General features: G+C 36.3%; 1 protein-coding gene across 2 annotated transcripts in view; it reads left to right on the plus strand.

The window, feature by feature from the left end:
* LOC106090308 (G2/mitotic-specific cyclin-A) overlaps positions 1-17,324 on the plus strand; it is a 66,011-nt gene that overhangs the window by 2,946 nt on the left and 45,741 nt on the right. For both annotated transcript variants that reach the window (XM_013256465.2, XM_013256466.2), the window contains exons 3-4: positions 10,596-10,870; positions 11,050-11,293. In XM_013256465.2, coding sequence (XP_013111919.2) covers positions 10,596-10,870; positions 11,050-11,293 — 519 coding nt within the window. The remainder of the gene's footprint in view (positions 1-10,595; positions 10,871-11,049; positions 11,294-17,324) is intronic.

Below are 17,324 nucleotides of genomic sequence, written 5' to 3' on the forward strand. Positions count from 1 at the left end.
AAAATAGTTAAATAGCGGTTATATTTATATTCTTCCCCGTAGGTATAAAACGTCGCTTGCCAAATAATTTTTTGTGTTGGTGAAATTGTAACCTCGAGTGTCCCTTAATAATATCAAAGGTGACCAGGTGACTACATGGTAATGTCTGCTCTTGCTGATGAAGGACTCCATGGCCTCAATCCGGTATGTACAACCGGCTGCCATGGGGTGTCTGGTGACATGCTGCATTTCTGATTATGTTGGATAACAGAACCAAGATCCTAAGTTCTTTACAAATCCGCTACGTACCAGAAATTCGTATATTTCTGGTACGTGGCGCTCTACACTCTTGCTAAATGTCGGAACATTTTCATTTTTTATTATACCCACCACCATAGGATGGGGACTAATCTAGTCATTGCGTTTATATATATTCTTCATCGTCTTGACGTTCCGAGTCGATTTAGTCATGTCCGTCCGTCTGTCGAAATCACGATAGCGGTCGAAAGCGTAAAGCTAGCCGCATAAAATTTTGCACAGATACTTAATATTGATGTACGTCGTTGGCGATGGCAAATAGGTCTAACTAACTAAATTTATATTTTTAGCAGAATCGATGGTGGTGGGTTCGGTCCGCCCGACTTAACACGCTTTTCCTTGTTTAATTTTTCACAGTCTGGATCTCCCAAAAGAAGCATTGAAGTATATCCGACCAAGTCATAATTGTATTTCTTCTGTATATTCTTAATCAAATCGTGCTGCCACAAAAGGCTTTGCGTTTTTATTATTGGGTTGCCCAAAAAGTAATTGCGGATTTTTTAATAGAAAGTAAATGCATTTTTAATAAAATTTAGAATGAACTTTAATCAAATATACTTTTTTACACTTTTTTTCTAAAGCAAGCTAAAAGTAACAGCTGATAACTGACAGAAGAAAGAATGCAATTACAGAGTCACAAGCTGTGAAAAAATTTGTCAACGTCGACTATATGAAAAATCCGCAATTACTTTTTGGGCAACCCAATAGTTTAGTTTGCCTAAACAAATCTCTGGTCCATAGAAGCTGTCTATCAATATTCCGGAATAGGACTTGGGACCCTTAAAAAATGAAAGCTCTAAATACAAATAAGACGCTGCAAATGTTATTGTAATTATTTGCACACTTAAAACGCAGTAAGAAATTTTTGTTTTTCTTATTCCAAATGGGTAATTATTCAAATTTCTTCTTTTACTAGTTCCCCAAGTTGTTATTCTTTGTTTGCCGCCTTTCGGTGATTCTAATAAAAAAAAATTTAGTGTGCGTTTTTTTTATCCAAGAGTTTGCCCTACACCCAACCTATGCCCCCTTGGCTACCATCGCCGAGCATGGAAGAGGAAAGCATTGCCTAAAGAGTAATTGTTTATAATATTTCTTTTTATTTTTATTATTTACAATTGGTGATGTCGCTATATTTACTGCCCATTACCGACGTTGAAATAGAATCTTCCCTCTCTGTCCTCTGCCTCTCCCTAAGCATTTGCTTATGGAAAGAAAATATACATTTTATAGAGGAAGCACGCGACTTTTGTTCAAAGTCATACCCGCATGTGGTCTTTTGTCAAAAACTTTGGGGTCCATTCTCTCCTCTGTTTGATGTTATTGAAAGCGCATAATTGTTGAGTTTGTAGTGTAATTTCTTATCAGAGACTCAACTGAAAAACCAAACCACCATCAGCGACCAAACGACGACCTTTTTCTGCACAATATGCCAGAGATGAAAGGTAGAGAGATGAAGAGGGACATAGGGCATGCGAAGCAAGACTTCTATATAAAATATTTTCTATGGTTTTTGGAAGCTTTACGATTTGTTTATATTTATTGTGACATCATGATGCGATAGTCATTCAATTTAAATATTTTCCATAACGTTTAAATTAGTTTGACACTTTTATGAGAATATTTCTCATGAAATAGACTTGTCACTTGGAGATCAATCAAATGTAGGGTGATTGATTTTACACAGCCGGAGAGGCAACATAAGGGTTTTATGTGAAATGTGCATAAACAAACTTTGTGGGAAATAATGAAAAGTGAGACAAGAGAGACATTTGACTCTTCGAAAGTAGAGAAGAGAATATTTGTTGTTCCCTTTTTTTTCAAGTGGCTGGTACTATGTTCCTTTTTTCACAGTTGAAAACACATGTTTTTCGCGAATACATTTTTGGAACGAAACAAAAATAGAAATTATAACATATTACTTTTATTAAAATTGTTTCATAAATTATGGGAGAATGTTCTACTGAATGAAATTAGCACATTTTTTGCTTCAAAATCTATTATCTAAGGAAAGAAAAATCACGAAAATATTTCGCAAAAAGCGAAAAGCTAAAAACATAGTACCAGCAAAGGGAAGCTTCGCCCATATGATATTGATGGATATAAATATTTTTTAAATCTGCATTTGTAGGTGAGAAATAAGAATGGATATAGAAACCACATGATTCATTCATATGGCTTTGTAAATTGGTGTGCCATCACCATTGTTGTTGCCACATTGCATGTGCAGGTAGCGATCCTTGTTAAACTCCTTTATTTTTTTGTTTTTTTTTTATTTTTACGTTTTTCGTTTTTTTTTTAAAGTCAGTTAACAGCAAAGAACTTTCGAGGTCTTTTTTTGTTTTTATTTTATTTTTTTTTTGTTTTATTTATTTTTATTTTTTTTTGTTTTATTTATTTTTATTTTTTTTTGTTTTATTTATTTTTATTTTTTTTTTGTTTTATTTTTTTTTTATTTTATTTTTTTATTTTATTTTTTTTATTTAATTTTTTTTTTTGTTTTATTTTATTTTTTATATATTTATTTTTTTTTTATTTTCCTTTGTTTATTTTATTATTTATATTTTGCTTTTTATTTTCTTGTTTCATTTACATATTTCTTTTTTGTTTTTATACACGTTTTTTTCGGGTTTTATACCCTCCATCATAGGATTGGGGAACACGAATTTCGTCATTTCGTTTGTAACTTATCGAAATATTGATCTAAGAACTAATGAGCTATAAATAGGAGGGTTGCCTTTTATATTTCGGTATTAAAAAATTAATTTATTGTTTTTCAAAATGTTCCCCATTAAGATCCATACACTCTTGCATGCGTTTGAACCAATTGCCGAAACACTTTTGCCACTCTGATTGAGGTATCTCCAAAACATGCATTCTGAACGCATCAACCGCTTCTTCAGGTGTCGAAAAACGTTGACCTCTCATTTTATTCTTTACGTAAGGAAATAAAAAGAAGTCATTCGGTGCCAAGTAAGGACTATACGGCGGATGACTCATCAAATCGCTTTTTTTAGTTCTCAAAAAGGCAGTTTCGTATTTTTGGAGCATTTCTATGCGACCAATCGACACGAACTTTTTTTGAGCAATTGACAAATTGTGTGGGATCCAACGCAAACAAATTTTTATGACGGTCAAATGTTCATGAATGTATGCTAGACCCATTACTGCCTAAGGTTGTCTTAATCTCACGATAGGTCTCATGACGATCTTGGAACAACTGATTTTGGACAACCTTCACGAAATTCGCCATGGAGTGAATAACGACCTCGGTTGAATTGACTATACCATCGATAAACACTGGTCCTTGATGGAGTTTCATCACCAAAAATTGAATTAAATTCATCGATGCACTGTTAAGTTAATCCACGTCGAAAGTTGTAAAAAAAAAAATCCCACGAAATGTTCACGATTTAATTCCATTTTTTGTAAACAAAGCAAATAGCGCTCGTATCAAAACGTTCTGAGTACATGTTATCTCAAAATTTTCGAGCTTTATGATAGAGCTGTCAATTGGCAGATTGCAGCACAAGGATTGTCCAATCCCGCAATATAAAAGGCATCCTTCGTATTCTTGATCGCCTTGACGTTCTATGTCGATTTAGCCATGTCCGCTCGTCTGTCGAAAGCACGGTAACTTTCAAAGGAGTAAAGCTAGGCGTTAGGATAGGCAGAAATCCTCATATTGGAACATCAGGCCGTGCAGTGGCAGGTGACTCAATACCGCCCAAAGAACAGGGGGCTGCTGACGAGACACTCACCGCCTCTCTCAATATTGGAAAGACTAGGATAAGCAAAGATCCTAATTTAATTGAACAATGTCCGTGTCTTTCCGCCTGTCCGTCCGTCTGTTGTAATCACTATACAGTCTTCAAAAATTGAGATATTGAGTTGAAATTTGGCACAGATACGACTTTTTGCTGCACGCAGGTTAAATTCTTGAACGGTCCATGTCGTACAGTGTTTGCATATAGATGCCATGTAGACCGATCTGCCGATTTCAGATCTGAAACCCATAAAAGCTTTTTTCTTACCCGATTTCGCTGAAATTTGAATCAGTGAATTGTTTCAAGCATCCCGACAGCATACCTAGATGTGGTTGAGATCGGACTATAGTTACATATATCTGTCATATAGACCGATTGCCAATTTAGGGTCTTGTGTCATAAAAGTCGCATTAGTTGTCCGATTTCGCTGAAATTTAGTAAAGCGAGTTGTGTTAGACTCTTCGACATCCCTGTTTAATACGGCCCGGATGGGCCGAGATTTGGATATAGCTGCTGTATATAGTAATTTGCCGATTTAAGGTTTTAGGCCCATAGAAGGTGAACTTTGTAACAGATTTCGCTGAAATTAGGCACATTGAGTTGCGTTAGACCCTTCGACATTGGTACTAAGTATGGTTAAGATCTGTCTATATTTCGATATAACTGCCATATTGACCGATCTCTCAATTTAGGGTCTTGGACTAATATTAATAGTCCGATTTCGTTGAAATTCGGTATAGGGAGTTGTGTTCTGCTCCTCGATATCCCTCCTCAATACGGCCCAGATCGGTCCAGATTTGGATATAGCTGATATATGTACTGATGGAGATCGGGTTCGGTCTTTTGGGGCTTTCTGTTTATTTCGTTTGTTTGTTTTATTTTTTTAGTGCTTTTTCTGTTTTTATTAGGGTTTTGTTTTTGTATTTTTTTTTTATTCGATAATCAGCCTAGCAAGGCCTATTGAACGACTCAAGAGAATTTCATGACTCAAGAGAATATCATGGCTCACGAAAAACCCACGAGGCAATGCCGACTCCCAAAACTTTCAAGAAGCACATGAGAAAATTACGAAAAACTCTCGAGGCGGTTGAAAAAATATTTTTCCAAGAAACGAATATTTTTTTTTTATTCGTCTCAAATTATACAGCATTTGAACATACGAATATTCATTTACAAAATGCATTACCCCTGCATAACCACTTATTTGTTCTTTTCATTTTTATGAATTTGTGAACAGAAATTATTATTACTTCTTTCATAATTCTCTAATAGTGACAGTGTGCCGGAATTCGTACGATTAGATACCGTATGATTTGAGAGCATACAGAATTTTTTTATTTTTTTTAACTTTATTCGTGATTTTCTTGTGAGACGTGACCGTCTAGTGAGTCGTGAGTGTTTCGTTAGCCGTGAGTATCTCGTGAGTGGAGAGCATGATTTCACTCACCAACGCTCACGCATGAAGAATTTTAATTCCATCACGTTCACGCACGATCATTTTATTGGATTCGGATCTCACTCACGAATCACGTGACTCACTAGAGCTAGCTTACTATTAATAATCGCAATAAATATCGATAATATGCTTAATCACCTATATATTACAAACGAAAATGAAAAGTAAAAATCAGGTATTGATTGCTACAGAAGGAATATCAATGCATAGACCGAATAAAACCAAATTTAATCTCTCAAATTTTATCTCACTCCATAGTCGCAATTTGTGTTGAAGGATGCAGTCGGTCGGTTGGATCGCTTATTTTTGTTAAATTTTGCAAAAAAATATTCTGCCGATGGGAAAAATATCATCGATATTCAGACAGAAAATAAAATATCGATATTTTGCCAGCTCTATGACACACGCGTAACATGACAACTCACGTGCACACCTGTAACTCCATTAAAATAGAGAGGTAAAAAAATTTATCAGAAAAATTAACTACTGAATAAAACTACACAAATACACTATTGCATTTAGTGTTCAGTAAATTCATTATTGAATAACCATTAAAGATACTAAACAAACAAAAAAGAAAAGCTTTACCTCTGTACTTCTGTAAAATTCCCTGAATAATAATAATTTATATCATAAGATAATTTATTGTAATGCAAGAAAAATAAATTTAAACGATATCAATTGAAAAAAAAACATTCTTTGACATTCGTCATAACTTCATGTCATCAGCTGCGAAGCATATAATAAGAAGCGCAATTAAATATTCTCCAAATTAATATACTCAAGAAGCTTATTTTTATACCCACCATACTAATTCAGCCATTTCGTTTGTAACACCTCGAAATATTGATCTAAGGCCATGTCTGTCTGTTGAAATCTCGATTGCGGTCGAACGCGTAAAGCTAGCTGCTTGAAATTGTGCACAGATACTAAATATTAATGTGGGTCGTTGGGGATTGCAAATGGGCCATATCGGTTCAGATTTTGATATAGCTCCCATATAAACCGATCTCCCAATTTAGTTTCTTGAGCCCCTAGAAGCCACAATTGTTTTACGAATTGGGTAAAATTTTCCATTATGATTTCTAACAACTGTGCCAAATGGGGTTTAAGTCGTTCTATAACATAATATAGCTCCCAATAAACTGATCTCCCGATTTGACTTCTTGAGCCGTTTTTGTCCGATTTGGCTAAAATTTTGCACATAGTGTTTTGTTATGATTTCCATTTGGTTATTTTGCTATGATTTCCAACAACTGCCCCAAGTACGGTACAAATCGGTATTTAGCCTGATACAGCTCTCATATAAAGCGATCTCCCGATTTGACTCCTTGAGCCATTGGAAATCTCAATTTTTGTCCGATATGGTTAAAATTTTGTAAAAAGTGCTACGTTATGACTTCCAACAACTGTGCCAAGTAAGGTTCAAATCGGTCTATAACCTGATATGCAAATTTTGCCAATGAACATTCCACTAAGGAACAGGGGCAAACTTCTCACATATCAATGAGTGCAGTCCGATTCAAGTTTTGAGCTCAGTGATAAGGGGTCTCCTTTTTATAGCCTTTTTATAACCTCTGCGCTACGATGGCCTCCCTATAACCTGATATAGCTCCCATATATACCGATCTGCCGATTTGACTTTTTGAGTCCATACAAGTCGCAATTTTCCTACGATTCTGTTCGGACTTCCAACAACTGTGCTAAGTATGTGTATAACCTGATATAGCTCCTATATAAGTCGGTCTCTCGATTATCCTTGCTCTGTTTCTAGAAGCTTAATTTTTCCGGTTTGACAGAATAAGATTATGTCCTTCAACTAAATTTAATTTTTAGAAATTGTTAGCAGAACTTGGCACGCTTTTACTTGTCGTTTTTTTATTCTTTTGGTATTTTGTTAATTTTTTTGTTTGACTTTTTTGTATTATTTTCCTATATGCTTTTTTTAATTTTATTGCTTATAATTTTTTTCGTTTTTATTTAATTTTATTTATTGTTATTCTTTTTTATTGTTGTTATTTTTTCTTTTATTTCTTATTTCCTTAATTTATTTAAAAATAACGCACTCCCTCAGGATTCACTAATAGAAGGTTAGGTCACATGCAAAAACACAAAGTGGGTAGGCCCCATAAACATCATTAAGGATGTCAAATCTGACGATTGAAAATGTCTTCATATAGGAGAAAACGTAAACAAAGAATGAATGTAAAAAGAGAACAAGTTGACATCCTCAATGCCAAGTACTGCCAAATATTAAAAAAAAAGTATATCGGCTGATCGCTTGGCTTAACCTTATTCAGTGAATCCTGGCACTCCCTATAAAGGCTTATTTCTATTCTCCTTTACATGTAATTCTTGTTTACTCTGTGTCTGCTTAATATTTCTATCATTTTCCCGCCTTTTTGTCCGTTAGAAAAATTCAAAACAAAGCTTCATGCAAGTGGAGGTCGCAACAGCAAAATAGAAGTACCAACACATACCAACAATAACAACCAAGAGTATGGCAAATTTTCCGACAGTAAACCAAACAGAGAGCTATTACAACTACAACATTACCTCACAGCTGTACTATCAAAATGTTGAGTGCTTACACAAAAATTGTAGCACACTTTTGTAGTATGTGTAGCATAGCTACCTCTAAACTCTCTCGCATACAACAAGAAGGAAGGGTAGAGAGCCTGTAGGCCAACCTCACGTTGTCACTGACATCAGTAGTCTGGCAGAGTTATTGGTGTGTAACAGGATTTTTCCCATGAACACACTGACCGAAGAAAAACAACACTAAAATGCAATACTGTGTGTTGGACTAGCGAGTTTGTTCGTTGTATTGCATGACGTATCCCAAACAGAGTAACGTTTGGTTATTTTCATTTATTTTTGCGCTTCGCTGAGCATTCTCCATTACATTTATTACTTGTCTTGCCCTTACATTTTTTTTACTTTTCCTTCTTCTAAGCATTATACATGACACTATTATAATATGTGTGCTCTTCTAAATGCCCTACTAAAATTACAGAAAAAAGGTTTAATTTACCCCACCTAAGTGTTGCACATGGTTGATTGTATGTGCTGTACGTGTGAATATGTACGAGCATTCATATAAAGCAGACACTAAGACAAAAAACAGAAATTACATATCAGTTGCATGGGTTGATAGTTAATACTAAAAGGAAGGAATATAAGATTATTATCAAAATAATGATCTCTACGTTATCTGTATGTTACTTCATAAATGAGCTGAGCGGACCCCATTGTCTATGATGAGGAAAAATACACATGTGAAGAGATGCAATAGGACACAATTTTAAAAAGTTTAAAATGAGAAATACTGAAATTACAATACGTTTCGGCGATGTCTAATAGGATAGATAATTTAAATGGAAATCAAATTAAAAATTTGGGATATGCATCTCAAGTAACGAAGGAGGTTAATTATTAGGTTGCCCAAAAAATAATTGCGGATTTTTCATATAGTCGGTGTTGACAAATTTTTTCACAGCTTGTGACTCTGTAATTGCATTCTTTCTTCTGTCAGTTATCAGCTGTTACTTTTAGCTTGCTTTAGAAAAAAAGTGTAAAAAAAGTATATTTGATTAAAGTTCATTCCAAGTTTTATTAAAAATGCGTTTACTTTCTTTTAAAAAATCCGCAATTACTTTTTGGGCAACCCAATATTAAGAGTTTGAAGGTAAAGGATTTCATAAAGTATAGTTTATGACTGCTAAAAAAAACGTCTACCCAAAAAAGGTGTCGCACTGCGGCACGACGTTCGGACACGCCTATATGAAGGCGAATCGGGTAGCACTTATTGATAGAGATGGGTTTCTAATGCTAGGGTATTTATTGGGAAAATACCTTTTTTTTTTGGTATATATAATTTTGTGGATATCTTGGATATAAAAACATTTTCCAAACAATTTTTGATGATTTCGTATTCTTTGTATATAAGCCTTACCTTCTGATCTCGTAAAATCGGAATTAAGTTATATATACCCGCTATATAGACCGATCTCCAGTCTTAAAGTTTTGAGGCAATAAATTGGTAATGTTTCATCCGGTTTCGATGAAATTTGGTACATTGATATGATTCAATCTGGACGATATTCAAAACTCACTGTGTCAAAATTCACCAAAATCGGATGAAAAATGCTTCTCTTAAGACCTCAATACTCTAAATCGGAATATCGGTCTATATGGCAGCTATATCCAAATATAGTCAGATCTGGATCACATTCAACAAATAGGTGTGGGGGTTTACCGGAACTCAATGTGTCAAATTTCATTGAAATCGGATGAAAACATTCCCATTTTTTAGGCTCAATGCACTATATCGGGAGATCGGTCTATATGGCAGTAATATCCATTGGGTAGGTTACATTCCTTTTGGGTATTTACCCATCTCTACTCATTGATATGTGAGAAGTTTTCACCATTTCCTTAATGGAATGTTTATGGGCAAATTTGAGTTTGCATAGTTAAATGCTACAAATTGCATAAATCTTGGCTTCTTTAACCTCTAGAGGGCGCAATTCTTATCCGATTTTGCTGACACTTTTGTAAATGTCTTCTCCCATGACTATCAAAATACATGTCCAATATGGTCTGAATCGATCTATAGCCTGATACAGCTCCCATATAAACCGGTATCCCGATTATGCTTATTGAGCCACTACAAGGTGCAATTCTTATCTGAATGGACTGAAATACAACCCATTGACATGGTCTTCAACATTCAATTCATTTATGGTCCGAATCGGACTATGACTTGATATATCTCCAACAGCATAACAATTCTTATCCATTATTCTTTGTTTGCCTAAGAGAACTCGACAAATGCGATCCATGGTGAAGGGTATATAAGATTCGGCCCGGTCGAACTAAGCACCCTCTTCCTTGTTTAATTTCCAAAAATCTAGTTGTTATTGTTGCATATTTCCCCTGTCAGCCTGTCAATGGAAAAAATAGAACTCTTCTCTCAACAGATATTCTACTGTTAATCTTCTATTTGTTCTCCATTGTTTTATTGTAATGAATTTAAGATTGTTCGACGCTCATATTATCTATCTCTTTACTCGCAGGCATTCCGTGAAGTTGGCAATGTTAAAATATGTAAAGACGACCAAACATTGTTGGGTGGTAAAAAAGCATCTGTGGTTCCTGTGGAACAATTCAAAACATTTTCCGTTTATGAAGACCACAATGAGAATATTGAACCACAACAGGTGGTGGCAAGCAGCGGTGTTCCTATTAAACAAAATGATGTAACTAGTCAAGATGTTGTTGACAAAGAAAATGTTTTCCATGATAAGCAACAACGTTTGCAACAACATCACAATATTTTAACAGAAAGAAGGTGAGTACATGAAGTACGAAAAAATCAAAAATCAAGTTAACGATGAAGTCTAAAATCAGCTAATCTGATATACAGTCATAGTTGGTTTACTTGTTAATACCTAAACAAGAACTCTACAACAATGCATCTATATTTCTATGTCACATCGCTTATTGTTCTCTTTCTCCTTACCCATCTAGTGACATTCACAAATTCGATGAAAATGAGTATCTCTTGGACACCACACCCATGTCGGTGTCCGATGTACTATCGCCAATGTCTGTTGATCGTTCTGCAGCGAAATTTTTCGACGATAGCAATTCGAAAGAAGTTGCCGAATCTTCAGAACTGGAGAAACTTTCAATACCACGCAATGATCGTCAGCGTTTCTTTGAAGTGGTCGAATATCAGCGAAGCATTTTGGAATATTTCCGTGAAAGTGAGGTAAGAAAAAGGGAAACTATGTACATTTTAAGAGATAATTTGTTATACATTGTGGGTTTATTATTACAAAATACCCGAAGAGGATGCTCATGAGCTGTAATTTTTGAGATTTAAGGACATTGCAATAATGGTGTTTTCATCCATGGTAATATTGGGTGGACAGATGAACAAGTAGTGTTCTGTGTTATCTTTTAACTGTCAAGGCACATACTGTTTGCCTTTGCTTGATATCATGAATATCTAAGGTAAAATATAGACTTTGCGAAAGATTAGTTTTAGTCCATTTCCTTGAGAATGGTTGGTTTTAGTACCCTTTCAGTTAGCTTTAGTATATATCCTTGGGAGCGAGTAGTTTTAGTATTCTTTTCCTTGAGAGTCGGCAGTTTTAAAATCTTTTGCATTTGGAATGGGTAATTTTTCACACTATTTGCCTGGGTAGTTTAGATACTCATTTCCATGGAAATGAAAAGTTTTTGCAACCTTTTCAATAGGTATTGGAGAGATTAAGTATCCTTTACCATGGTAAAGGTTATTTTTAGAACTCTCCTCGGAAATGAGTAGATTTAGTGACCATTCCCGAAGTTGTTGATGTAGCCACATTTTAATGTGGAGTTGGCAATCCTCGTCAAGCTCATGTAGTTGAGCAAGCTCGTTCCGGTCCAAAGGACCAATCGCCATTGGTTATTTAAAGGCGCCAATAACTCGCCCTGTCATGTTGAGCATCATAGTCACTCAGTATTTGTGCAAGAGCCGGTGCCGCCCGGCCTCTCACTGAGACTCTCCGCTTGATACCGCTGATTGTCCGCGGCTGTCGTTGCAGCTATCCGCAACCTATAGACGCGCCCGGTAGCTCGCAGCTAAGCTTCTCGTGACAATAATGAACACCGCACAGATCGGACCTCAATGTTCCAGCCAGTGTGGTGCTCACAGCTATCCAGTGCCGGGGTTGTTGTTGTTGTAGCAGTGTGTTGTGTTCTATCTTTCGTCTGCTGGATTCCCTTGAGTATCCAAAGCCAAGAACTCTGCGACTGAGATGGGGTGGGCTCACTGGAATCTGGGTCTGAGGGCAACTGAACTGGTGATGTGTTTCGTGTTGTCCCTGGTCACATCCTACACGTTGGCAGCAATCCTTACTCTGTAGGAGTTGAGGCGGCTGAATCTGCCGGATCGTAATTGAGCCAGAACTATTCTGGTTTACCGCTGGAGGTCATTTACTTCAGGTGTAATGGGAGGCGGTCGTTCTCCAAGGACCACATTCACACGATAACTATTCACCGCATCTGCAGCATTCCGAAGGCAGCCGGTTGTACGTAATCTGTGTATAGCACACTGCTATAGCAACAACCGCATCTGCTACCATGTCTGCATGAATGTTGTCTAGACCCGCTTAATCTAGAGGGTCTCTCTTGTAGCGCTGAACCTCACGCTCTAGATGATGTAGATCTACCTTTAGGCTTTTGGGCGATGGGTACCTATCCACAATATAATGATTTGGATGGTCTCTGCGATAACAGCCCAGAAGGTATTGTTTAGACAGCATGTAGTTATGTCTTCGCCCTAATAGGATCTTTGTCTCCTGATGGAGGTGGTACACATGAGACCTAAGAGTGGGTAGTTTTATTGCACTTTCCATTGGCAATGAGTAGTTCTGGTGCCCTTACAATGGGATTGAACTTATTTAGTATAAGTATGGGAATGGGTAGTTTTAGTACCCTTTTTCTTTGGGCATGGGTAGTTTTAGTGCCCCTTCCCTTGGGAATGGAAAGTTTTAATTCCCGTTCTCTTCGAATGGATAGTTTAAGTACTTATCGCCTTAGGAACTAGTTGATTACCCCATTACGATAGTTTTGATACCCTTTCTTTTGGGAAGGAATAGTTTTAGCTCCCTTTTCCTTGGGAAGGGATAGTTTTGGGGTAGTTTGCCCTTTCCCATGGTAATGGTTGGTTTTAGTTGATTTGGTAGTTTTATTTATTTATTTCAAATTCAATAATACTAAGCCTTATTGGTCTAAAGAACATATTACACAGTAAGAAAAACCTAAGTAGGCAATTACTTTAATAAAAAAACGATATAGATTCTAGCAAAGAGTTGAATAAAAGGTTCAATATAATTTTAAGTTAATAAGTGCTTGGCTCCCCAGCCACAATTAAATGAAATATTATATATATTAAAAGAAAGAAGATGCCCCAATTAGCGCAATAACGAAAAAAAAATATAACAAATCCCAAACATTGTTGGAATGGGAAAATATTCGAAACGCGGGTAGGGTTTTCCAACACCCAACAACACGAACGATTAAGGATCTTTCAAACACAGCTCTATGAATTCGAGGTATTTTTAGTGCTCCTTCCGCTGGGCAAGGGTTGTTTTAGTACCTTTTACATAGGGAATAAATAGTTTTAGTTCCCTTTCCCTTGGGAATGCGTAGTTTTAGTACCCTTACCCTTGGGAATGGATAGTTAAAGTAACCTTAACCCTGCGAATGAGTATTTTTTGTGTCCTTATCCTTGGGAATGGGTTGTTAAGGGCCCTTTCCCATAGGAATGGGAAATTTTAGTACACTGTCCCTTGGGAATGGGTTGTTTTAGTACCTTCACATTTAAGAATGGGTTATTTTAATGCCATCACCTCTGGGAATTGGTAGATTTCGTGACCTTACCCTTTGGGAATGGGTAGTTTTAGTACCCTTGCCCTAGAGGCCACCGTAGCGCAGTGGTTAGCATGTCCGCCTATGACACTGAACGCTTGGGCTCGAATCCCTTTTAACATTTTAAAATTAAATAAAGATATTTAACTATGGCTTCAATTTCCATTACACCGTCATTAGATCAATTCTATATGGATTGCAAATTGGTGCCTATTGTTACTTATTTCACACCAATTTCAAGTTTTGCATTTGGGTTTATCAATGAAATTAAATATTTCAAATCAAATGCATGCCCTCATCAATCATATTTATTTTTAAAGCCACCATAATTTGATGGTCATAAATATTTAAATTACATCCAGTTGTAGTTATTTGTTGTTATTGCTCTGGTTGTGGCTGTGTGGGTATGCTTTGTCCATAGAAACATGCATGCATGACTACTCGCATAGTACAGGAGCTCTAGGACAATAATCATTGTATTGTTGTTGATTACACAATGGTTCAGCTGATGCCCCACAGCTATTCTACTCAGTACAGTTTACCAGTTACTAACTGCAAGTGGTGCTGTAAGAGGGTTCCATCTTGGTTTATGTGGAAAAAACCTTCCCCAAGACAAAGAAGGAAAGCATTCCAAGGGAAATGAACATAATAAAGAAGCAATGAACAAATAGAAAAATGCACTACACAAACTACATAAGAAAGTCCAAATATAAACATAAACAAAAATAGAATAGAAAAAACATTCTAAAATGTACTAAATAAATAATCGTAAAGAACAACAGCAACGACAACAACAACAATAACAATATAAACCAAATAACGAAAAGGATTTATTTGTCAAATATAGACAACAGAGAGGGAAACATCTTGTTGGTGTGTCCATGGCAAGCCTGGAGTATTTTGTTGAGCCAAAGAAAGGTCACATTCAACTCTTGATGACAACAATGAGTGGACACACAAGGCAACTTTATGTGGAGTTTTTTTTTTATTATTCATTTTTTAAGTAAGAAGATAAATTTGGTGGGTTTCTGCCTTAAAGTTAAAATTATTTGACCATAAAAGATTTGAATGATTTTAAAATATTTCTAATAAAATATTTATTAATAATATGCAATAACGTTTACTATTATTTTTTGTTGAGTCATTTAATCTCATACGTTTATTTATTGTATAATAATAATTTTACGCATGCTTCATGCCGTCTTATACATTCTTTGGCCTTATAATTTTTTTAGCCTTACGTGAGAAATGTAGTCATTGAACTTTTCTTCTGTGTGTGTGTGTGTGTGTGTGTGTGTGTGTTTTTCTTTTCTTATCCTCTATCTTTTTAACTATTTTGAGTACAGTTCCTAAAGAGCCTCTCAAATTTCTTAGGCAATGGAAATTAACCCCTCATATTCCCTATCAAAAGCAGATTTATAGACTCAAAAACGGCTGAATCGATTATGGACACGTGATGAAAATACGGTACTTCATTTTTTGATATCAGAAACGTCGGATGTCGGAGATGGGTGCTGCAATTTAAGCGAAAATTTGTGTGCTTTGTTAATGTGACCTAAAACCAAATAATTGGTATCCAAATTTTGGATGGGGACCTAGGGGGGCCGCCCAGCCCCATATATATTGGGTTGCCCAAAAAGTAATTGCGGATTTTTCATATAGTCGGCATTGAAAAATTTTTTCACAGCTTGTGACTGACAGAAGAAAGAATGCAATTACAGAGTCACAAGCTGTGAAAAAATTTTTCAACGCCGACTATATGAAAAATCCGCAATTACTTTTTGGGCAACCCAATATATGGACCAATCACGACAATATGGGACTCAAAAGAAAGGTATTTAAGATTAGAAAACGGATTTGATATTCAATTCTCTGACCAAGTGTTTGGGGAACCACCCCAACCCCCAAATTACCTCTAAATTAGACATATTTACCGACCATGGCAATATGGGACTCAAATTAAAGGTATTTGGGAGTAGAATCTGATATCCAAATGTGGTACCAAGTTTATGGGGGTCCATATTTACTGACCTTGGCAATATGGGGCTCGAATAAAAGGTATTTAAGTGTAAAATACGAATCTAATATCCAAATGTGGAACCAAGTGTTTGTGTGGCCGTCCCTCCCCAAAGACACCCCCCAAAGAGGACACATTTACGGCCATAGCAATTTGTCTTTGGGAATAAAGCACGAATCTGCTATCAATATTCGGGACAAATTGTTTATGACGCCACCTCACCCCCATAATACCACCCAAGTAGGGCGTATTTGCTGAGAATTGCAATATGCGCGGCTTATACAAGAGGTATTTTAGAGTCACATCCCCCAAAACACCCCCCAAACTAAACATGTTTGCCGACTATGTGAATATAGGGCTCAAATGAAAGATACGATACATGGGGTTAGACCACGAATCTGTGTCAACATTCGAGACCAACTGTCTAGGTGACGTCCCACCCCTCTAACAACCACCAAATTTTTGAGGCCATTAGAGCACGATGCTGATATATTTTCAGGGCTGAGTGGGTACCACCACACTCCCCAGAATACCCTTAAATCGGACATATTTATCAACCATGTCAATGTGGGACTCAAATGAAAGGTATTGGCGAGTAGAACACAAAATCTATGCCCACTTTCGAGACCAATTTTCTGGGGGTCTACCTCTTCCCCAAAACACCCCACAAACATCAGTTATTTACTGACCATCGCAATATGGGACTCAAATAAAGGTAAGAATACGAATAAAGGAATAGAATACGAATCTGATATTAAAATGTGGTACCATGCATTTGGGGCACCGCCCCTTCCCGAAAACACCCCCCAAGAGTACAATTTATCGATCATGGCAATAAGTCGTATTTCAGATTAGAAAACGACTTTGATAACCAATTTTAGCGTCAAGTGTTTGGAGGACGCCTCATCCCATAAACTCGCCTTAAACCAATGGCAATATGGGGTCAAATAAATGGTATTTGAGAGTAGAGCACGATGCTGAAATATTTTTTAAGGGCTAAGTATCTGGGGAACCCCCTCACCCCCGAAAACATCCCTAAATCGGACATACATATTTACCCGATCATGGCAATATGGGACTCAAATGGAAGGTATTTGGGAGTAGAGCGCGAAATTTTGTCAAAATTTCCTATATTAAATTTATCGCACACTTATGTATTTCGGAGATAAATGAAACTTTTCAATTCAGGGGTTTAACTTCTTTTTACTTACATGACTTAGGCAATTGATAAGAAAATAAGAGTAAACCTCACTTTCGAAATGTATTAAAATGCCTGATGATCTACCTTAGTTTTGCCCTTGTTGCCCTATTTACCTAGAGTTGCACCCTTATATAAAGTCCTATGTCTTTAATTCTTTAGACATGG

Source organism: Stomoxys calcitrans, chromosome 1, assembly GCF_963082655.1.
Source record: "Stomoxys calcitrans chromosome 1, idStoCalc2.1, whole genome shotgun sequence".
NCBI lineage: Eukaryota > Metazoa > Arthropoda > Insecta > Diptera > Muscidae > Stomoxys > Stomoxys calcitrans.